We start from the raw sequence: 24,024 nt of genomic DNA on the forward strand, positions 1-24,024 counted from the left end.
CAAAGTGTTGATAAAATGTATGTATGTTGACATATTTATATCCATGTGTGAATTTGACATTGGCTTAAGGGAAATGGCATATATTCAAACGAAAGTGAGTCTGGATCTCAGAATTACTTAAATAGTATTATATTAAATAATCATAATAACTTTACAAATAAGAAATTGTATGGTAGCCAAAACAAAGATTGCGTCACAACTCATATTTTTTGGTTTTCTTTAGGCCATCTGAAGAAGGAACACTGAATGGTGAGTCCATATGGTAGATTTATTGTAAAAAAAATGAGGATCATCTGTGATCTGTTAACAGCAAATAACACATTATTCTAGCTAGGAAACTTTAGACTTCACGTTTGAAAGCCAATGTGGTAAAAGTTTCTTCCCTCAGCTAGTTTCTCTTCAGAATAACAGCTTCACAAATATATGAACTCACCATATAATATCATATCTTTACTGTCACCCCACCTCCCTTCATCTTTATGACCTAGCCTGCTCTTTTCCCTTGTAGTCCCTGTTTTAGTTAATGATACTCTTTCAGTCAGTGAGGTCAAACCTGAGGAATTAATTACTCTTGACCCCCTTGACCTTGCACTCACAAAGTCCTTTTGTATTTACTTCTTAAATATCTCTAGAACCCATTTTCCACTTTACGTTCTGCTCCTTTCAGTTCACCCCTTCATTTTTTAAACCTTTTGTTGAAGTATAAAACATGCATGGGTACTCTAAGTATACCCATGTAATCAGCACCCACATTACAAAACAGAATATTGCCAGTATCCCAGCTCCTCATGTTTATGGAATCATAAAGTACATACTTTTGTGTCTGGCTTTTTCCTCCTTACATATGTTTATGAGATTCATGTGTCTAGTGGTAGTTCGTGCATTCTCATTACTATACAGTATTTCCTGCTGTGAATATATTGAGTTTATCCATTCTATTATTTGATGGGCATTTCATAGTTCCACTGTATGATTACTATGAATAGTGCTGTTGATGAGTATTCTTGTTCCTGTTGTTTGGTAAATATTTGTATTTATTTTTTATTGGTCTTGTACTCCTAGGTGATAAGGTATATATATATATATATATGTTCGCATTTAGTATTTTACTGCCATCTGGGTTTTTAGAGTTATGCCACTTAGGCTCCCTTTCAGTCTGTCTTCTCTTCTGCCACTACACTTATCATCTTCTGCTTTTCATTTTCCTCACTGTCATTGGCTAAAATCCAGTATCGTTTCTTAGCATGGCATATTTGGTTCCTAACAATTTGGTGTAGCTTTACCTCCTATAGGATGCCTGTACTCTTGTTCATTAGTTTGCAGTGTTGGTTATATATTCCAAGTATTTGTGCAGAATCACTTTATGCTGACATATCTACAGAATTAGAATATTTTGGAGTGAGGTCTGGGTAGGTGCACATTGAACAAACCTCTCAGGGGGTCCCTGGGTGGCGCAGCGGTTTAGCGCCTGCCTTTGGCCCAGGGCGCGATCCTGGAGACCCGGGATCGAATCCCATGTCAGGCTCCCGGTGCATGGAGCCTGCTTCTCCCTCTGGCTATGTCTCTGCCTCTCTCTCTCTCTCTCTCTCTCTCTCTCTCTCTCTGTGTGACTATCATAAATAAAAAAAAAAATTTTTTTTTTTAATTTAAAAAAAGAAAAAACCTCTCAGGTGATGCTGATTTGTATTTATTATATGTTTGTATATTATATACTAATATATTAATAACAATACATTTATATATTATATAACAAAATATTATATAATGTATCAAGGGATGCTGATTTATATTTATTATACGTTTATGTATTATTATCATATACAATATATTTATTTAAAATTAGTATTGAAAACTGCTATTCTATTCATGCTAAACCACTTGCAGTTTCTCAGGTACAGCATGCACTTTAATAATCCCATGCCTTGGGATCCCTGGGTGGCGCAGCGGTTTGGCGCCTGCCTTTGGCCCGGGGCGCGATCCTGGAGACCCGGGATCGAATCCCACGTCGGGCTCCCGGTGCATGGAGCCTGCTTCTCCCTCTGCCTATGTCTCTGCTTCTCTCTCTCTCACTGTGTGCCTATCATAAAATAAATAAAATTAAAAAAAAATTTTTTTTTAAAAATAATCCCATGCCTTTGCAAATGCCCTGACCACGTAACTACCTTCAAAACTACTATCTTTTCTTTCTTTTCTGAGACATCCTTCAATGTTTCTTCAAGCAGGAGGCATTTGGTATCCTTCCTGTATAGTCCTATGATGTATACATCATAAATATATATATATAGTCTTATTATATACATAAATGTGTATATAATGTGTATGGTTTTTACTTACTACACATTAAAACTGTTGACTGATTGCCTTCTCCTGCAAGACAATATGTTCTTTTTCATTTATATTCTATAAACTTAACACATAGCTTCTTCTTACTACAATTACAAAGTAAAGTCCTCAATACATTTAGATATGGAGCAGGGGCTCTTTGGAGTATATTTCACATTCCAGAGTTCATCTTCCTATGGTCAGCTCACTAAAATGGTTACTTGGCTACAGTCCCCACCTCCTGAAGGTTGAAAACTAGAAGATATTTTTCTTTTTGAGTAAGGCATATGGGAAGAATACAGTTTATGACAGAGTGTCAAACATGTACTTTTTCCCTTTCAGGTATCTGAGTGCACAGTTAGGACTGATCTGGCATAATGAAAAAGTACAGCAAGAACGTGATGAATATATTTTATTGTATTTTTCTATATCGGTGAAGAGAGCTTACAAGAAGGAACTTAGGATGAAATTTATGCTACATTAGTACTTTTAAAAGGGTTTCATTTATTTATTTGCATTTTAGGTCTTGCTTCTCCATTTAAACCAGTTATGGATACAAATTACTATTACTCAGGTAAGTACTGTTAACAACAAAACATTAACAATATTTTGAAAAAGAATATTTTGAGCTTTTAGGGATTTCATTATTTTTCTCATTTTTGTGCAGCTGTGGAAAGAAATAATTTGATGAGATTATCCCAGAGCATTCCATTTACACCTGTGCCTCCAAGAGGTAAATCCAAAAAGTAAATGAAGGGGGAAATAAATTTTTTGTTAATAATAAATTAATAATTTTTATTTTTATAACTTTTTATTGATTTTAGCTTTTATATAGGACATGGGTGATTTTAGCTATTGTATAGAACTGGATGGTGACAGAAAGAAGGGTCTTATTTTATGTAAATTTTAATTACCAAGAGTCAGGTATGGTTTAAATAGAAGAAAGAATAATCAGAAGTATTAGATATCTCTATTTCTAGCATATCCGGAAGTAACAGTGTATTTCTCATTGAAAAAGGGTCTGAAACCATTGTCTAGTAAAGAAACCATAGATAAATTGACATTACAGGATTTGTGGAATCGTTGTTTTCTTAAAGTTTTTCTTGAAGATGTTCATAATTTCAAAAATGCTTATCATTACTACATGTACATGAATTTAGAGATATTAGTAGATTCTAGATTCATGAACATTTGTTGCCCTTAAACTTCCCTTATAAAATTACAACTTTGTCCAATTCATTTCCTATTTCTTATTTAACAAAATATTCTTGCCAATTTTTATTCTCTTTGTCATTTTAAAGAGTCATAATTTGACCTCAGAATGTGTTCATTCATCTTGCAGGTGAGCCTGTCACAGTGTATCGTTTGGAAGAGAGTTCACCCAGTATACTGAATAACAGCATGTCTTCTTGGTCACAGCTTGGCCTCTGTGCCAAAATAGAGTTTTTAAGTAAAGAGGAGATGGGAGGCGGTTTACGGAGAGCTGTCAAAGTACAGTGTACCTGGTCAGAACATGATATCCTCAAATCAGGCCATCTTTATATTATCAAATCTTTTCTTCCTGAGGTGGTTAACACATGGTCAAGTATTTATAAAGAAGATACAGTTCTGCATCTGTGTCTCAGAGTAAGTGCTAGTGAATGCATAACAGTGGAGCATTATTTAAGGTTCATGTTTTCACTTCTAAAGTATATTAAACCAAATAAGATTTTAGTTTCAGTTTTCAACAGGGTTTTTTTTGTGTATGTGTATTTTTGTTGCTCTATAGGAAATTCAACAACAGAGAGCAGCACAGAAGCTCACATTTGCTTTCAACCAAATGAAACCCAAATCCATACCATATTCTCCAAGGTAAATCTTGAAATTTTTCTTGAGATCCTTTGGTTTTATATGGATAGCATCTTCTTTTGACTTTTATTATTAGTGCTGAATATTTAATTATTTACCCATTTTAAAGCTCAATTAGAATTTTATTAACAAAACTGCTAGTAATGTCTGTAACTATTTTTCATAAGGTTCCTTGAAGTTTTCCTGCTGTATTGCCATTCAGCAGGACAGTGGTTTGCTGTGGAAGAATGTATGACTGGAGAATTTAGAAAATACAACAATAATAATGGTGATGAGATTATTCCAACTAATACACTGGAAGAGATCATGTTAGCCTTTAGCCACTGGACTTATGAATATACAAGAGGGGAGTTATTGGTACTTGATTTACAAGGTAAGTTTATTAAAGTTTTGCTACGGTGGAATTGTACAGTAGATTCTCACCTATTCATATGTTATGAGCGATATACCGAAATCCATTAATTTACACATAGGTAAAACCAAGGGTCAGGGGACACCTGGGTGGCTCAGTGGTTGAGTGTCTGTCTTTGGCTCGGGTCATGATCCTGGGGTCCTGGGAGCGCATTGGGCTCCCCACAGGGAGCTTGCTTCTCCCTCTGCCTATATTTCTGCCTCTGTCTCTGTGCTTCTCACAAAGAAATAAATAAAAATCTTAAAACAATAACAAAAAAACAACTGTGGGTCAGTAGAAGCTATTAAAAAAGCAAGTCAATAACCATTAGCATATAGCCATCTGGGCCCTCCCTGAATGGTGGGATCTTGCTATCTTAATTATTGTTTGGATAATACATATTTTGATAAACAAAAATACATGCAATCCACTATTTTATTTATTTTTAAAAGATTTTATTCACTTATTCATGAGAGACACAGAGAGAGAGAGAGGCAGAGACACAGGCAGAGGGAGAAGCAGGTTCCACGCAGGGAGCCCGATGCGGGATTCGATTCCGGGACCCCAGGATTACACCCTGCGCCAAAAGCAGGTGCTAAACTGCTGAGCCACCCGGGGATCCCCCCCACTATTCTACTTTTAGATGTGTATGTAGCCTCAGTCTTTTAGAATTATAAAGACTGTTTCTTTGTAACGGTAACAGGTATTCTGTTATTCCTGGTGTTTATATTATCTACTGTTGTGAACTAAACTACTTAAACATTTAATGGATTAAAACAACCATTTTATTTGCTTACAGTTCTTTGGTTTCAGGAATTTGAAATGGGCATAGTGGGGATGGTTTATTTCTACTATCTCCTCAGAGGGTTTGAATGGCTGGAGAGTAAGTATGGACAGCTTACTGGAGTCAGATGTCTGAGGTTTCTGTTCTCTGACATCTGAATCCCTCAGTTCTCCGCCATGCGACCTCTCCGACGGCTGATTAACGGGACTTTCTCCTAACATGGTAGTTTTGGGTAGCAGCTAGCTTCCTACAGAGAGAAAGCAGAAACTCTGAGGACTAAATCCAGAACTAGCTCAGATCTCTTCCTCCATATTTTACTGGTAAAGACAGATAATAAGGACAGCCCAGATTCAAGAGGTGGGAATGGATTCCAGCACTTCTTGAGTAGAGTAGCATGTATATACAAGGAAGGAAAAACTGATCATAACCATTTTTGTAGACAAACTCTCATACCTAGAAAAAAGAAGTTGTGGCTTGGAGAGGGCAAATTTGCTCAGAGTTATGTCTGAAGCTTCACAATAGGGTCAAAGGAAAATAAAACTGAGCAAGTTGCCAACTCTTCCTGAGTAGTACTTTCACATTATAGCTTCCATAATTTTTTTTTCCTGAAGAGCAGCCTTAATTTCAAATGTTAACACAGACCAGATTTCAAAATCACATAAAGAAAATTTTTTAGAATGTTTATCACTTGATAAATTTTTTTGTTATATACAGTCACAAATATAAAGGATTGTGCTGAAAAGTAAATGGCATTGATTCAAGCTCAAGAAAGAAAATCTCTGTAAAAATAACTATCCTTTTTTCAGTAGTTCATCATTTTACATAAATGATTTAGTAGTATATATAGTGACACCGATGTAAAATGTTAGACAAGTCAATCCAATTAAGTAAAAAGGATCTTAAAGTTTATTCCTTTTTTTTTTTTTAAGATTTTATTTATTCATGATGGACAGAGAGAGAGAGAGAGGCAGAGACACAGGCAGAGGGAGAAGCAGGCTCCATGCAGGGAGCCCGACGTGGGACTCGATCCTGGGTCTCCAGGATCGTGCCCTGGACCAAAGGCAGGCGCTAAACTACTGAGCCACCCAGGGCTCCCCTTAAAGTTTATTCCTAAATAAGCATCCTTTAATTATCTTCAAACATGCATAGGAGATAAAGCCAAACAGATTTTGTCTGAACTATTAATTTAAAAGATGGGAGTTAGTATGCCTGGCTGACTCCTTTGGTATCGCTCGTGACTTTTTTTATTTTTTAAGATTTTATTTATTTATTTGAGAAAGAGTGAATGAGAGAGCACATGGGTGAGGAGGAGCAGAGGGAGCACGAGAAGCAGGCTCCCCACTGAGCAGGGAGCCTGACCAGAGACTTGGATCCAAGACCCCAAGATCATGACCAAAGGCAGATAGATACTTAACCGACTGAGCCTCCCAGGGCTTATGACTCTTGATCTCAGTCAAGTCCCATGTGAGAGTAGAGCTTACTTAAAACAAATAAATAAAAGATGGGAGTTATTTTCACTAAGGAAAGTAGTGCCATTCTTTACATCATTAATATGTTCCTGAAGCCATTTTTCATGGAATATTTGACACAATTACTGCAAACAAGTTAAACAATATAGAAATATATAAAGAACGGTTTTCCCATCTTTACTATTTCTCTACTTTTATGAAGACAAATACACAAATAGAGGCTTTTTTTTACCTTTAAAATTTTTTTTTTTTTTTTAAAGAGGGAGTAGAGCAGGGGAGAGATCTTTAGCAGGCTCCCTGCCCAGTGTGGAGCCCAAGTTGGGGCTCCATCTCACAGCCCCAGGATCATGACCTGAGCCAAAATCAAGAGTCAAGACACTTAACCCACTGAGCAACTCAGGTGCCCCCTTTTCCCTTATTTTTGATTATTTTGTTTTATGTTGTGATTTTCCTCTACTGGGATGATGCTGTGTGTGTCTATGTGTGTGTATTTCACTTGTTCTTTTTCCAGCTATGTCATGGGCATCTTTTGGGTCATTACTGATAAATCTAAGTTACTCCTTTTAATATTTGCATAATATAATATGGAGGAGTGACATAATTTAGTCTTTTTTTTTTCTTTTTTGCTACTATAAACAATGCTGCAACAAACATACTCATGTATTGCTACTTTTATGTCCATATTCCTGAATTGGCTTAAGTTAGAGATGGGTACAGTTTTAATAGCTACTGCTGGGTTCCTTTTCCAAAAGGTTATAGGAATTCATACTTAGCACTGTATGTGAATGCCCATTTCTCCACAGACTCTCCAGTGTCGAATAATCTTGTTTTAAAGAAATGATTGATTTATTTATTTTAGAGAGAGAGAGTCAAGCAGGATATATTCATATGTTAGTGTAGCAGTTTTAAAAATCCAAAAACACTTTTAAAATGGCCTATAAATTATGTTTTCATGTATCTAATTGTTCTTTGCTAAGTTGAAAAAGGGAAAGGGAAACTGGGTAACTCAGTTGGTTAAGCTTATGACTCTTGATTTCAGCTCAGGTCATCTTAGGGTCATGAGATCAAACCTGGCATCTGGCTCTGTGCTCAGCCTCGAGCCTGCTTAAGGATTCTGTCACCCTCTTCCTTGCCTCTCCCCCTGCTTGCACTCGCTTGCTCCTTCTGTCTTGGTCTCAAATAAATACATAAATCTTAAAGAAAAACAGGGAGATCATGTAGATCTTTTACATACGGAGATGTTTATTTGCAACTTTGTCCCTGTTGTATCAGAAGCAGTGCCATTGGGAGCTCATTTGCCTATCTACCAACTTTGGCAATTTCATAGTCAAATTGTAAAATATCAAGAGAAAAAAATACCCTCTTGAATAATGCTATATAATTAATAACACTATAAAATCTCTCATGACTTTTTATTACTCAAGTGTCAGTGTCTACATCAATCATACAAATTGTCTTTTTTTTATATATACATATAAAGGTGTGGGTGAAAATTTGACTGACCCATCTGTGATAAAAGCAGAAGAAAAGAGGTAATAAGTTTTAATAATTTCATTAAAATATTTTTATAATTTCAAATTCTACATTTCTATTTGCATAAATTGCCTTTTTTTTTTTTTTTTTAACTACCAATTCCAGATCCTGTGATATGGTTTTTGGCCCAGCAAATCTAGGTGAAGATGCAATAAAAAACTTCAGAGCAAAACATCACTGTAATTCTTGTTGTAGAAAGCTTAAACTTCCAGGTAAACATTTTCTTAAATAGTATAATGTATAAAATGTTAGCAAATTTGGTTACTACAATACTTTATTAGGCCAAGGATACAAATACACATAATTTAATAAGTGGATCTACGCTTTCTTTTATTGCTTATAAAAATACAAAATTGTTAATTTAATACATATTTATTATGTGTCTTTTGGATGCCAAGAATTGTGCTAGGTGTTGACAGTACATTAGTGAATCAGACAGATGTGATCTCTGCCCTCAATGGAATTTAGTCAAATTTGAATACAACAGGATTAATAGGGAGTTATAGGACTGTCATAAATGCCAAGTAGAAGAAATACAAAAGGTAAAGCAAATGCTACCTGGGGAACTAACAGATTGCCTGAAATTGAGGGTTAAATAGACTTTCAAGTTAGCCTGGCAGAGTTGGGGAAAGAGTATTCCATGAAGTAGGGAACAGGAACCACAGATAAATTCTTTCAGAATTGTAATTTCATTTTTATATTTAAAGAAATAAAATTATGATGAATCTTAAGTTATAGCACAGACCAGTGGTTCTCACCCTTTGGTATGCATCAGCATCTCCTGTGGAACTTTTTAAAGATTACAGGTTTTTGGGATTCACACTCGAGCTGGGTTTTTTGAAGTTCTGTCATTATGACCAGTAATTAGAGTTGGGAGCCAGACTGCATACTCCAGAAAATACCTGTATTATAGAGGTATAATTTTGTTTGTTTGTTTGAAGATTAAATGAGTTGGTATTTATGAAGTACTTAGTGCCAAGCACATAGTAAGCATGTGAATAATGTTTTTTAACTTTTTAATTGTTCATTGTTAGTGTACAGAATACCATTAATGTTTGTGTTTGTTTTTTTTTTTTTGTTTATTTTTTTTGTTTATTGACCTTGTGTTCTATAACCTTTTAGACTCAATTCTAAGAGTTTTGTTTTGTAAACTCCCTGAAATTTTCTGTGTAGATAGTAGGGACAGTTCTATTACTTCCTTTCCAACCTATTTACTTTTTATTTCTTTTTCTTGACTTTTTGCACTTGCAAGGAATTCCAATACAAGGTTGAATAGGAGTAGCGAAAGTAAAATCTGCTTTGTTCTTAATCTTTTTTTTAATATATTTGGAATTTTTTTAAAATTTTATTTATTTATGATAGTCACACGGGGAGAGAGAGAGAGAGAGGCAGAGACACAGGCAGAGGGAGAAGCAGGCTCCATGCACCGGGAGCCCGACGTGGGATTCGATCCCGGGTCTCCAGGATCACGCCCTGGGCCAAAGACAGGCGCTAAACTGCTGCGCCACCCAGGGATCCCCCTGCTTTGTTCCTAATCTTAAAGGGAAAGTGTCAGTCCTCCACCATTAACATGATGTCAGCTTGTAAGGGTTTTGTAGATGCATTTTATTAAGTTGAGAAAATTTTCTTCTACTTGTTTCCTGAAACTTCTTACCCTGAATGGGTGTTTAATTTTGTCAATTATTTTTAGCATCTATTTATATGGTTATTCGTTTTTTCTTCTTTAATAGGTTAATAGTACATTGTATTACATTTGATTTTTGAAATGTTGAACCAGTCATACATTCAGGACAAACTACTTTGTCATAATATTATCTTTTTTAATATAGTTGAACTCAGGTTGCTCATATTTTGTTGAGGCTTTTTATGTCTGTGTTCATGAATAACATTTGTCTACATTTGTTTTTCCTTGTACCATTTTTCCCTTCTTTTGGTATCAGGATAATAAAGACCTTAAAAAGAAGTTAGAAGTGTTCATACCTCTTCTGTTTTGGGGAATAGATTATATAGAATTAATGCTCTCCCTGTTTTAAATGTTTGATAGAATTGTCTAATGAAACATCTCAGTCCAAAGTTCTTTGTGAAATGGTTTTAAATAAGTTTTTTTTTTAGTTTAATTTTTTTAAATAGAGGACTATTGGTTATCCATTTTTTTTGAGTAAGTTTTTAGTAGTTTTTATCTTTGAAAGGAATTGGTTTGTTTTATTTAAATTGTCAAATTTATGAACATAGAATTATTTATATACTTATCTTTTTTAATGTTTGGGTTCTGATGAATCTTCTCTCTTATAGTAATTTGTCTTTTTTGTTTCTTGGTCATTCTGGCTACAGTATGTAAATTTTTTTGTTTTTAAGATTTTATTTATTCATGAGAGAGACAGAGAGAGGCAGAGACATATGCAGAGGGAGAAGCAGGCTCCCTGGGGGAAAGCCTGGTGTGGGACTCAATCCTAGGACCCTGGGATCATGACCTGAGCCAAAAGTAGAAGCTCAACCACTGAGCTACATAAGTGCCCCTACGGTGTGTCATTTTTATCGATACTTTCAAAGAACAAGCTTTTCGTTGTTTTACTCTATTTTTTCTGTCTTTCTGCTGGTTCATATCCAGTTTGTTTTTTCGTTTGTTAAGGAAAAAGCTTAAGTTATTGATTTGAGACCTTTTTCTCTAACAAAACATTTACTGCTATAAATTTCTCTTTAAGCATTACATTGACTGCATCCCATAAATTTTGGTATGTTTACTTTTGGTTTTATTTTCTTTAAAATATTTCTTCTCTTTTGAGATTTCCTCTTTGACCTAGGAATTATTTATAGCATCTTTCTTAGCACTCAATTATGTGTAAATTTTCCAGATATCTTTCTGTTGTTGATATTTTTCATTCCATTATAAGAGAGCATACTTTGTATGATTTCAATTTTAAAAGATTTTTCTTAACTTAAAAGGATACAGTTTGTGAATGTTGCATATGCACATGAAGAGAATATTATAATGTTGGATGGAGTATTCTGTAAATGATAATTAAGGAAGGTTTTTAGTTTTTGGTAGTGTTGTTCACTACCTTTTTATTCTTGATGGTTTTGTCTCCTTGCTCTTGTTGATTGCTTGGAAAGGAGGTCTTGAAAGTGCAGTTGTGGATTTGTCTTTGTTACCTTCAGTTCTATCAGTTTTTTCTTCATGTATTTTGAAATTTTGTTATTAGGTACATACACATTTACAGTTATTATATATTCTTGGTGAATTTATTCTTTTTATCTTTATGTAACACCATGGTAATTCTTGTTCTGAGAAATCTGCTTTGTCTAATATTAACATAGCTACTCCAGCTAATTTTTGATAAATGGTTTTATCAGATATCTTTTCCAATTTTTTTGCCTACATGTGTTAGTTATATTTATGTGGGTTCCTTTAAAAAAATGGGTTTCTGCTGAGTGAAGTAAGTCAGTCGGAGAAGGACAAACATTATATGTTCTCATTCATTTGGGGAATATAAATAATAGTGAAAGGGAATATAAGGGAAGGGAGAAGAAATGTGTGGGAAATATCAGAAAGGGAGACAGAACATAAAGACTCCTAACTCTGGGAAACGAACTAGGGGTGGTGGAAGGGGAGGAGGGCGGGGAGTGGGGGTGAATGGGTGACGGACACTGAGGGGGGCACTTGATGGGATGAGCACTGGGTGTTATTCTGTATGTTGGTAAATTGAACACCAATAAAAAATAAATTTATTATAAAAAAATTAAAAAATAAAAAAAATTTAAAAATGGTTTTCTTCTATATAGCCTATAGTTGGGTTTTAGGTTTAATTAATTTTATTTTTTTAACTTAACTATTTCCATTTTTAACTGGTGTTTCAGACATTTTACATTTAATGTAATTTTTTTTTAAGATTTTATTTTTATTTACTTATTCATGAGAGACACAGAGAGAGAGGCAGAGACGTAGACAGAAGGAGAAGCAGGGTCCATGCAGGGAGCCCGATGCAGGACTCAATCCTGGGACTCTGGGATCACACCTTGAGCCGATGGCAGACACTCAACCACTAAGCCACCCAGGCATCCCCAGTTAATGTAATTATTGATGTGGTTAGATTTAGATCTTGTTTTATTGTTTTCTGATTGATAACTCTTATTTTTTTGTTTTTTTATTTTGTTTATTTTTGGTTTCCAGCCCCCCTTCTGGTTTTTCTTTTTTGCATTTTTTATTATTATTTTTTTATTGAAATTCAATTTGCCAACATATAGTATAACACCCAGTGCTCATCCCATCAAGTGCCCCCCTCAGTGCATGTCACTCAGTCACCCCATTCCCCCGCCCACCTCCCCTTCCATTACCCTTTGTTCATTTCCCAGAGTTAGGAGTCTCATGTTTTGTCACCCTCTCTAATTTTTCCCACTCATTTTCTCTCCTTTCCCTATAATCCCTTTCACTATTTTTTATATTTCCTGTATAAGTGAAACCATAATATGATTGTCCTCCGATTGACTTACTTCACTCAGCAGAATACCCTCCAGTTCCATCCACGTTGAAGCAAATGGTGGATATTCGTCATTTCTAATGGCTGAGTAATATTCCATTGTATATGTATACCACATCTTCTTTATCCATTCATCTTTCGATGGACACCAAGCCTTCTTCTACAGTTTGGCTGTTGTGGACATTGCTGCTATCTGTTTTAGTATTCTTTTTTGTTTGTTTGTTTTATTTTTATTTTTTTTATTTTTTCATTTTTTTAAATTTATTTATGATAGTCATCACAGCGAGAGAGAGAGAGAGGCAGAGACACAGAGGGAGGAGCAGGCTCCATGCACCGGGAGCCCGACTTGGGATTCGATCCCGGGACTCCAGGATCATGCCCTGGGCTGGAGGCAGCACTAAATCGCTGATACACCCAGGCTTCCCTGTTTTAGTATTCTATTTTGTCTCTGTTTAGTTTTTTAGTGGTTGCTCTTAGTTTTTCTTATCAAGCATGTGTGTGTTTTGTTTTCATGCTTGAAGGATATTTTTACTGGATCTAGAATTTTAGGTTGATACTACTTTCTTTCAGGGCTTAGAAAATGTTGTGCTGCCTGGGTGGCTCAGTGGTTGAGTGTCTGCCTTTGGTCCAGGATGTGATCCCAGGATCGAGTCCCACATCAGGTTCCCAGCAGGGAGCCTGCTTCTCCCTCTGCCTGTGTCTCTGCCTCTCTTTTTCTCTCTCATGAATAAATAAATAAAATCTTTAAGAAAAAAAGAAAATGTTTGGTTGTCTTTGGCCTCTGTTTCTTTTGATGAAAATTTCACTGTCATTTGAATTGTTCTTCCCCTATATGTGATTTGTCATTATAATCTTGCTCCTTTCAAAACTTGGGTTTTTAGCAGTTCGATTCTGATATGTCTAGTTTTAGCTTTCTCTGAGTTTATCTTGGTTCAGGTTTACTTAGATTCTTGAATTTATAAATTTATGATTTTTATAAAATTTGGGGAGTTTTTAGCTGTTCAAATATTTCTTCTGCATCAATCTCTTTTCATTTGTTTCTGGAGCTCCCATTATAATAAGAATATTAGACTTTCTGATATTTTCCCAGGGACTTGAGTCTCTGGGTATTTCCTTAAAATTATTTTTTTTATCTGCTTAGATTGGATAATTTCTGTTGATCTATCAAGTTCACTCTTTCCTTATTCTTCATTTCTTCATTATGCTTTTAACCCATACACTGGATTTGTTGTTTCAGTCATATTTTTCAGTCCTGTAACTTCCTTTTGGTTCTTTTTAAACTGATTCTCTGCTTAAAACTTGTTTTTCCATTCATCTCAGGTCTGTTTGCCGTGCTTCATAGAGCGTGGTTACAGTAGCATTATACAGTCTTTGATGATTCCATCTGAGTAATCTTGAGGTTGGCATGTTTTGTCATTTTCTTTGAGAGTCTTTGAGACTCTAGTAATTTTAGAATGTGTCCTGGATGTTTTGAATACTGTGAGATTCTGGGTCTTACTAAAAATTCTCTAGAGAGAGTCAATTTTTGTTTGTGTTAGTAGACAGCTCAGTTAAGCTCAATTTACAAGTCCCAGTCTACCTTTGTAGCTGTGGTTCCAATGTCAGTTTGATTTTCAAAGCCTTTGCAGTATTTCTCAGATCTCTTTGACTACTTGTCAAACGTGGTCAAGTCTGGGGACTGAGTGGAGGTCTGCACCATAGTTTAGTCCTCGAAGCCTATTCTGTGCTATCTTTCCACATGTGTACCACTCAAGGGCGAACTTGGGATTTGATACAAAAATTTAGGGTATCCCTCTCCATTTTCTTCCGTTCCATGATTTGTGATTGTTATGGGCCTTTTTTTGAGCAGGATGGAAGGGTAGGGGACAGATGGGGTATGCTGATTAGAAAGCCAGGATTGTGGCCTCCCTGTACTGTCATGCATTTCCTTCAACTGAATCCATTTCTGATGCTAATGGCAAGGAAAAAGAAAAAAAAAATTTTTGGATCATAAAGATACCCATTTTTTAGTTCTTGTGGTCCCAGAGAAGGGTTTTTCTCTTGCTCAGCTGCCACACTCCCAAGAGTGCTTCTCCATGACTGTAGCTTGTTTTAGGTAATAGCCAGAGAGCAAAAAGCAAAAAATAAGAAAGAGGGCATTCCCCCTCAACACTCTCCATCCCACAGAGTCCTCCTTCCTGATCCTCTGGCTAGAAAATCTTAGAGCTTTTTCTATCCAGGTACATTTCTGAGATCAAGCTATCTATAAGTCTAAGCTAGAAATAAGAGAGTGGAGAAAAAAAAAAAAAAACAGGAAACTTACCATCAGTCTAGGTCATTCTTTAAGTTTTGATCCCCTTCCTCATTATTTCTGCTCCTACTTTTCAGGAGTCTCAGATAGTGGCTTTATGTTTATGTGAAGGGTTTTTACTTGTGATCTGTGATAGAGTATGCTTAGTCCATTTTAGCCAGAACTAGAACATAGCAGTGGTGAATTTAATAGGAAGCCCAGATATAATTTTTATTTGGTTATTATATAACATAAGTTGTATGTAATTATATACTATATATAAATTATATAATATCATTTGGATCCAATGATTTTAAGTATAGTATATCTATTTTTAAAAATTATTAATATAATCAGGATTTTGTAGCTTGAAAGAGACCCTAAAAGCAATCCAGTCCAAATCTCATTTTCCAGAATATATCATTAGAGGTCAGATGATCTGTCTATGGTTATACCATAAGTTAACAACATTTTCGGGACTTGAATTATAATTGGGTTTTTCTCTATTGTTCTTCGTGTACAATACAGCTACAAGTTAATTTGCATTCCCTAAGGCCATAGTGGCACAATCTTGAATTCAGAATTTATCAAAACTTAACTTATTAAGTAGCAAATATGTATTTAGATCATTGAATACAGGCTACCACTCAAAATGAACAGTTCATATTCTGGGTTTTATTTTATTTTTTTAATTTTTATTTATTTATGATAGTCACACACACAGAGAGAGAGAGGGGGGGGGGGCAGAGACATAGGCAGAGGGAGAAGCAGGCTCCATGCACCAGGAGCCCGACGTGGGATTCGATCCCGGGTCTCCAGGATCGCGCCCTGGGCCAAAGGCAGGCGCTAAACCGCTACGTCACCCAGGGATCCCTGGGTTTTATTTTATATGGAGATAAAAAGAAGTATAAGAATATATGCAGGACTATGGTTAGTTTTAAGTAAAATTGATATTACTGCATTGTTTTCCAATTCTGCAACTGTTGTCTATAATTCCCAAAATTATTTCAGCCTGTCCCATAGGTATAAATGTAATCTAAATACTGATAGTATCAAATTTAAATTAAAGACATCCCATCCTTCCTGAACTCTTGTTTGTATATTCAGTTTCCTGCATCTCTACTGGGATACTGTGGATCATCTTTATAAGTAATATGTCCATTCCAGAACTCTGGAGGCTCATTTACCACCTCTGCACTTCCCTATCTCATTAAAGTTTTTACCCAGTTGTGCAGGCTCAAAACCTAAAAGCTGATCTCTTTTTCTTCTCTCACCTTTCTTAGCCAATCTGTCAAATTTTGTCCACTCTGATTCTGAAATCTTCCTAGAATTCGTCCATTTCTCTTAATCTTCGTTGCCACCATTCATTTCCTGTGTTCTTGCCAAATGCCCTTAACAAGACTTCATGTGACAGAATAGTCAGTTAAATTTGGTTATGTTCTTCCTTTAACACTGCTTAATAACCTTCTGCTTACTACCTTACCTTAGCTTGCATCTCATAGATCAGGGGTCAGCAACTTTATAGTAAAAGACAAGGTAGTAAAATATGGCCAAATGACCTATGTCACAGCTACCTGGCTCTACCATGGTAGTACAGAAATAGACATAGACAATCTGTAAACAAATGAGCATGGCTCATTCCGATAAAACTATTTACAAAAATAGGTAGCAGGTGACATTTGGCTCACTGACTATATTTTTGACAACCCTTAGCCATTAACTGCTGCTTGACCCCATTTTCTAGTAGTCTTTCCATCATCCATCAGTTACTACATGCAAGCATGCAGTCTTCTTGTTATTTTTAGGAAACAGCACATCTGTTTCCTTTTTGCAGTCTTCAATTAATCTTCCCTCTGCCTAGAACACACTTCCTGGAGCTTTGAGTCATTTTTCAACATTCAGGTCTCTACTCAAATATTACCTCCTTTGCCTCTTCTGCTCAGCCTTGTCTAAAAGAATCCGCTTACATACCATCTCCTATCTGGCCCTCATCATACGGTTTGCTTCAAAGCACTTTATTACTACACAATTCTGTTATTTTTCTATTTGTGTTTTTTCATCCAGAAGAATATAAGCTCCATGAGAGCAAGGACCTTGTCTGACTTACTTATTGCTCTTTCTACTCTTACATGAGTTACTGACTCGTGGTCAGAACATAATACTTACTTTTCAATGAATGAATTATTTCATTTTTATGTATGTAAATTTTGAGACTTTAGAAGAAAATTGATTTAGAAAATATTCTTAATTTTTCATTTCTATGAAATATTGACTGTTTTTCCTTTCCTCTTTTTTTTTGTGGTTATGAATATAGATCTGAAGAGGAATGACTATACACCTGATAAAATTATATTTCCTCAGGATGAGCCTTCAGATTTGACTCTTCAGCCTGGAAATTCCACCAAAGAATCAGAATCAACTAATTCTATTCGTCTGATGTTATAATATTACCGAATCATTGATTTAGCGTACACCTCACAAAAATGTTACCTAGTCATTTTTCCTTCAGGAGGAAATTGGTAATAGAGAAAAGTGTGTGCAAATGAATATGCTAATTCTGGCACAGTTAAAAGGTCAATATTCTTTTGGCCTGTTTAAAGTAGTCAGGAACTCCCTATAGGATACAGCTGGCAGCTGTTAAACTTTAAAGGTAAAGGAAAATTAGTATTTATAACTTTTTAAAGGGCTCTTTTTAGCAGAAGATTTCATTTGACTTTGTTCTGATGAGGGTGATACCCTCGCTTATGTGGTGCAATACCATTAACCAAAGTTAAGTGTCTGTGCAGATTTTATTGGCAGCTGGTTTACTGCCGTTCAGCTAGTGAAATGAAGAAATCACTCAGCCTTTTGGTTAAATGGCGGACGTCTTCCTCAGTGTGTTTTAGTGTGTTCAGTGATGATGTCACTAGTTCCCAGCTAGATGCTTGTTGGCCATGGGAAAGGAGGTGACTTGTTATTCTAGATCCGTAGGGATACAAGAACCCTGAGCTGAAAACCATTTTCTAAGAGGGACTTATGAATCAGGATTAGGCTTCATATTTAAGGATGGAGCTAGTTTTTTTGTTAAATAGAGCCCAAATTTTGCAAAAGTATTAGTGTGTTGATTTTTTTTTTTTTTAAACATTGTTTTATCAAGTCCTTGTTAAGTAGAAGAAAGCCATGGTAGACTGGTATAACCTAAATATATCAGAGGAGAAACTTAACTTGCTATTCAAGAGAAGTTACCTTGTAAAAAGAGTTAAAGTGCTTTTTTCCTATCTATATCTAGTGACAACCTGGAAGCTACATACTTCTCCAAAGATTTTATTGACCAGTGTATCAAATCAGAATGTAAACATAAATTCTTTCATATATTTAAAATTGTGTAGGAACATCTGAACATGAGTATTGTTTGTGGTACTTATTTAAGAAACTGAGTTGGATTATCATTATGTGATGTCGGGAGATTGCAATGTAACTTTATGCCAATAAAATGTAATTTAACTGCCCCAGATATTGTTGAATACTCAACAAGAAAAGCTTTCATCTTACTAAAGTTTTATGCTTTGATTTTTTTATTTGTTTGTTTCCTAGGTACTAATTTTAATTTTTATTTAGGAAGGAGCAGTGTAAATCTTACTTGTATTCAGTAGTGTATCTCATAGATACAGACAAGGCAAGAAGAGATAAGCTGTTTAAATAGTGTTTAATATTAAAGGGGGGGAGAAAGAAAAAGTGTATTAAAGATATTATACTATATACATTTTGTATATCATAAAATCTTTAAAAGAAATTAAATAAATTTATTCTTGTTTACAGATGTTTAGTGAGTTGAATCATTCTGAAAAACTTTTCAGAGTGTCATTTTTTTTAAATAAACCATTTTGTACACTTAACAACCTTTTCACCTGCTGCCCTGTACCCCCCACCCCCCAAGATTTATTTATTTTGAGAGAGAGTGAGCATGTGTGTGCAAGCGTGGGCAGGGGCAGAGGAAGAGAATCTCAAGCAGACTCCCCTCCCTGCTGAACACAGAGCTTAATTAACGTGGGTCTTGATCCCATGACCCTGAGATCATGACCTGAGCCACCCAGACACCTCCCCTCTTTTTTTTAAATCTGTTTCTTGTTATGTCAGAATATGGGGATACGGATTTTGTTTAATATTAAACTATGTTTAATTTCATGTTGATTATTTTCATTAGATAATAATAGTGAACTTAATATATACCAGGTATTACTTAAGTATTTTACATATGTTGACCCATTTAATCCTTAAAACAGTCTTACGAAATAGCTATTATTATCATGATATTTATTTTCTATTAGAAAATAAAAGCTTTAGGTAAAGTAACTTTCCTAAGATTCTTATAATTAGTGCATAGCAGCTCTAGGATTCAAATCCAGGAAGACTCGCTTTTGTGTACTCTCCTGAGCCTCGTGCTGTATTGACTTTCAAGGATAATGATGATTGGTTTCTGTATTAGTTCCTGGTTGCTTTTCTGAAATAAATCTCCATAACTTTTCTTTGCTAATTCTGGAAAGTAACAGTCTATCTGAAAACCACATTTCTCATTCCAAAGAACTGTGATCTTTCTTTAGGTTACTGAATTTCATCATTATTACTCTAGTCCAAAAATGTCATTTGCTTAATCTCTTTAATATTTTCTTCTCAGTCTCATCCTACTGAGAACAAAGCTCTATCTCTTTACCAAATTACTTCTTAAAACATCTGCAGATGTTCTCTGATAATATGCCTTCCTCAGTCTGGTGATATGAGCCATCATTATTTTAAAAAGTAATACATGTTGGTTTTATTGGAACATAAGGTGAAGATTTTAAATCTCTTTTTACCCCCATTAGATTATACACTTCTTAGAGGAAAGGACCCTTCAGATTTTTCACTACTGTAACACCGAACACCTTGCATAGGCACATGGCTTGTGATAGGCACACCAGTAAAAAACATTAATTTTTACTGCAATACCAAACTTTCTCTTGAGAAAGATAAATGATAGTGATACAGTCTTGAGTGTCTAAGTGGACAATCTAGGCAAGAGTACCCAACAAATAGTCACCTGTCATTCAGCTCAAGTAATTACTTGAAAAAAAAAAAAAGGATGAATCTAGGGGCAGCGATTTTTGTGATCCTCCTTATTTACTTGATCTGCTTTAGTTTCCTACCTAGGTTTCACACCAAGTATCTAAAGTTGACCCTCAGATCTTTCACAACTAGCAATTAAATGCTCAGTAATTACTGGAGTGAAACCTCAACCACTGGTGTGTCTCTGTTACCAACTGAGAGCTGTCTTACTTATTTTTGTATTTCCCCTAGTGCTTTACTGGCATATGTAGCATAGAATACAGATGCTCAATAAATATGTGTTGAAGAATAATAGAATAATTCTAATTTATTAGACCATTAGTGAGCTTTTTTTTAATAAATTTATTTTTTATTGGTGATCAATTTGCCAACATATAGAATAACACCCAGTGCTCATCCCGTCAAGTGCCCCCCTCAGTGCCCATCACCCATTCACCCCCACCCCTTGCCCTCCTGCCTTTCCACCACCCCTAGTTCGTTTCCCAGAGTTAGGAGTCTTTATGTTCTGTCTCCCTTTCTGATATTTCCCACACATTCCTTCTCCCTTCCCTTCTATTCCCTTTCACTATTATTTATAGTCCCCAAATAAATGAGAACATAGAATGTTTGTCCTTCTCCGGTTGACTTATTTCACTCAGCATAATACCCTCCAGTTCCATCCACGTTGAAGCAAATGGTGGGTATTTGTCGTTTCTAATGGCTGAGTAATATTCCATTGTACACATAAACCACATCTTCTTTATCCATTCATCTTTCGATGGACACCGAGGCTCCTTCCACAGTTTGGCTATTGTGGACATTGCTGCTAGAAACATCGGGGTGAAGGTGTCCCTGCGTTTCGTTGCATCTGTATCTTTGGGGTAAGTCCCCAATTGTGCAATTGCTGGGTCGTAGGGCAGATCTATTAGCGATCTTTTTCTTACGTAAAATCTCAAGGTATGGTTTTGAACCTTTGAAATCGTTTTTCTTCTGAACTCTTTGGAAATTCCTCAAAGCAGAGTTGCTAACTGGGGTCCATGATTCTGCCCTGGTGGTCATGGGTGTTCACCATAAATAGCACCAATCAACAGTGCTTTCATGTGCTGCCCCACCCAACACTTAGCTCTCTCCTTTGCTCTTTTTCTCGGGATTTTATCTCGGGATTTTCTCGGGATTTCTCGGGATTTCTCTGCATCAATGGAACTTTTCTATCATCTTTTTTTTTTAAACTTTTTATTTATTTTATTTTTTTATTTATGATAGTCACACAGAGAGAGAGAGAGAGAGAGGCAGAGACATAGGCAGAGGGAGAAGCAGGCTCCATGCACCGGGAGCCCGACGTGGGATTCGATCCCGGGTCTCCAGGATCGCGCCCTGGGCCAAAGGCAGGCGCCAAACCGCTGCGCCACCCAGGGATCCCCACTTTTCTATCATCTTATCATATCTAAGGCATTTTAATAAAAATGGTTTTGGTTTTCTTCTGTAGCCATTTATTATTTAGAGTATTGGTTGGTTATGAAGATAATATTATCTATTTGTAAATCGCTATTTTGTATTTTATGCACGCTCTGTAACTTGATTCATTTTTATTTTTATTTTATTTTTTAGTTATTGATTTGGAATATATTCACATTCTAATAAAAAAAAGGCATTTTAATAAAAATGCCTTAGTATGTGTTTCTAAAATATAAGAACTGTGATATAGTCACACCTAAAAAACTAAGTTTCTTAATATCAGAAAATGTCATTCTCAAAAAAATTTTTTTTACAATTTGGTTCAGTCAGGACCCAGTTAAGATTTATTACACATTGCAGTTGTTTGACTTGTCTTTAAAGTTTCAACATACAGGCTTCTGGCATTTGCCCACCACCACCACCTAGTTTATTTTTTTAAAGAACCCAATCATTCGTTCTAAAAAGTTTCCCACATTCAGGGTTTTGCTGATTATTTCCCTTATCTGCCATTTTACATGTTTCTGTTTCTTGAATATGCCATAAACTATTAGGTTTAGAGTCTTGGTCAAATTCAAGATTGAATTTTTGTCAAAAATATGTACCTCGGTGGTGTATACTTCCATTAGGAAACATGGTGCTGGTTGTCTTTTTGATGGTCATTACCTAGATCTATTAATTAGATCAGTGATTCGTGCAATGGACCACCAACCCTGAGGGTCCCCAGGCCACTGTCAGGGAGCCCACAGAGTCAAAACTTCTGTAATTCTAAGCTATTATTTGCCTTTTTCACTATATGGAAAGCTTTACTGATGAGGCAAAATTCTTGATGGGTAAAACTGTTGGTATCTTGGCACAAGTCAGAGCAGTGGCACCAAACTGTACAAGTAGTCATACTCTTTACCCTCACTACAGTTTAAAAAAAAGAAAAAAGTCATCTAAAATGTCTGATCCTAAAAAAAATAAAAATAAAAAAAAAAAATAAAAAAAAAAAAAAATAAAATGTCTGATCCTGGGGCCTGCCTGGCTCAGTCTGTGGAGCATGTGACTCAAGGAGTTGTGAATTCAAGCCCCATGTTGGGTGTAGGGATTAATTAAAAATAATCTTTAAAAAGTAGATAAAATGTCTTTGATGTAATAATTTTTAATAAATCTTGACCCTTGGATACATGTCTTTAATATCTATGGAACAAAATGAGAAATACAAAACACATAAAACTTGCTACATAGTGAAGTGCAATGACTGTTCAAGGAAAAGCACCTAATGTGAAAATGTGTCACTTTTTTCATTGTACATCATTTCTGTTTTGAAAGAGTGACTAGCGGAAAACCAGGGTTATTCAAACTTGAGGATTTGACTGAAGAGTAATAATACTTGTTAATGCTAAAATTTGAGATTTTATGAGAAAAGTTGAATATGGGGAACACTTGCCTATTAACACCAATAACATAGCTTCTCAATACTTTTATAAAGAAATCAGTATTGATTTAACAACGGTTATTTTTGATAATATATCATAAAATACGTTAATGTTTGGAAATCTGCATAACCAGTTTTTTCCAAATGACCTGTACATGATATTATAAAGTGATGCATGTGTGAAAGGTGTACCAGAGTATGAAAAGATGATGAGATTTCAGATTCTGTACTACAGTTAACCTTTGGGAAACTACCACTTGTCCAATTTGGTTATTTTAAATAAGAATATCCACAGTTGGGATGCCTGGGTGGCTCAGTGGTTGAGCATCTGCCTTTGGCTCCGGGCATGATCCTGGAGTCCTTGGGATCGAATCCCGCATCAGGCTTCCTGCATGGAGCCTGCTTCTCCCTCTGCATATGTCTCTGCCTCTCTGTGTCTTTCATGAATGAATAAAGAAAATCTTAAAAAGAAAAAAACTCATCCCCACAGACAGCTACAGTAATCAAGACAATGTGTTACAACATATGAATCAATAATTTATGGTAAGCTGATTTTTCACAAGGGTACCAAAACTACTCAATGGGGGAAATCATACTCTTTTCAATAAATTGTACTGGAACAACTAGATACAAAAGAATGAAGTTGAGCCACCTGACTCCCACCATATACAAAAATTAACTTGAAATGAAGTGAAAACAAATGTAAGAGCCAAAATGATAATACTAAAAAAACATGATAATACTCTTAGAAGAAAATCTACGAGTAAACCTTTGTGTCCTTGGCCATAGTTTTCTTAGATATGACATCAACAGCAAAAGTAACCAAAGAAACAGTGAAGTTGAACTTCATCAAGATTAAAAATTTTGTGCTTTACACCTTTAACAATGAAGAGACAACTCACAGGTTGGGAGAAAAAAATTTTTTTTAAAGATTTATTTTTATTTATTTATGATAGGCATAGAGGGGGAGAGAGAGAGAGAGAGGCAGAGACACAGGCAG

At 35.5% G+C, this 24,024-nt stretch overlaps 1 protein-coding gene across 2 annotated transcripts in view; it reads left to right on the top strand.

Annotated features, from left to right (window-relative positions):
• The window catches only part of TRPM7 (transient receptor potential cation channel subfamily M member 7), a 118,568-nt gene extending 99,682 nt beyond the window's left edge, over positions 1-18,886 (top strand). For both annotated transcript variants that reach the window (XM_041741650.1, XM_041741660.1), the window contains exons 31-39: positions 224-249; positions 2,846-2,896; positions 2,990-3,055; positions 3,665-3,948; positions 4,091-4,173; positions 4,338-4,543; positions 8,295-8,346; positions 8,453-8,559; positions 17,406-18,886. In XM_041741650.1, coding sequence (XP_041597584.1) covers positions 224-249; positions 2,846-2,896; positions 2,990-3,055; positions 3,665-3,948; positions 4,091-4,173; positions 4,338-4,543; positions 8,295-8,346; positions 8,453-8,559; positions 17,406-17,536 — 1,006 coding nt within the window. In that variant the 3' untranslated portion in view covers positions 17,537-18,886. The remainder of the gene's footprint in view (positions 1-223; positions 250-2,845; positions 2,897-2,989; positions 3,056-3,664; positions 3,949-4,090; positions 4,174-4,337; positions 4,544-8,294; positions 8,347-8,452; positions 8,560-17,405) is intronic.
• Positions 18,887-24,024: the final 5,138 nt, after the last annotated feature.

The sequence above is a fragment of the Vulpes lagopus genome, chromosome 2, assembly GCF_018345385.1.
Source record: "Vulpes lagopus strain Blue_001 chromosome 2, ASM1834538v1, whole genome shotgun sequence".
Classification (NCBI taxonomy): domain Eukaryota; kingdom Metazoa; phylum Chordata; class Mammalia; order Carnivora; family Canidae; genus Vulpes; species Vulpes lagopus.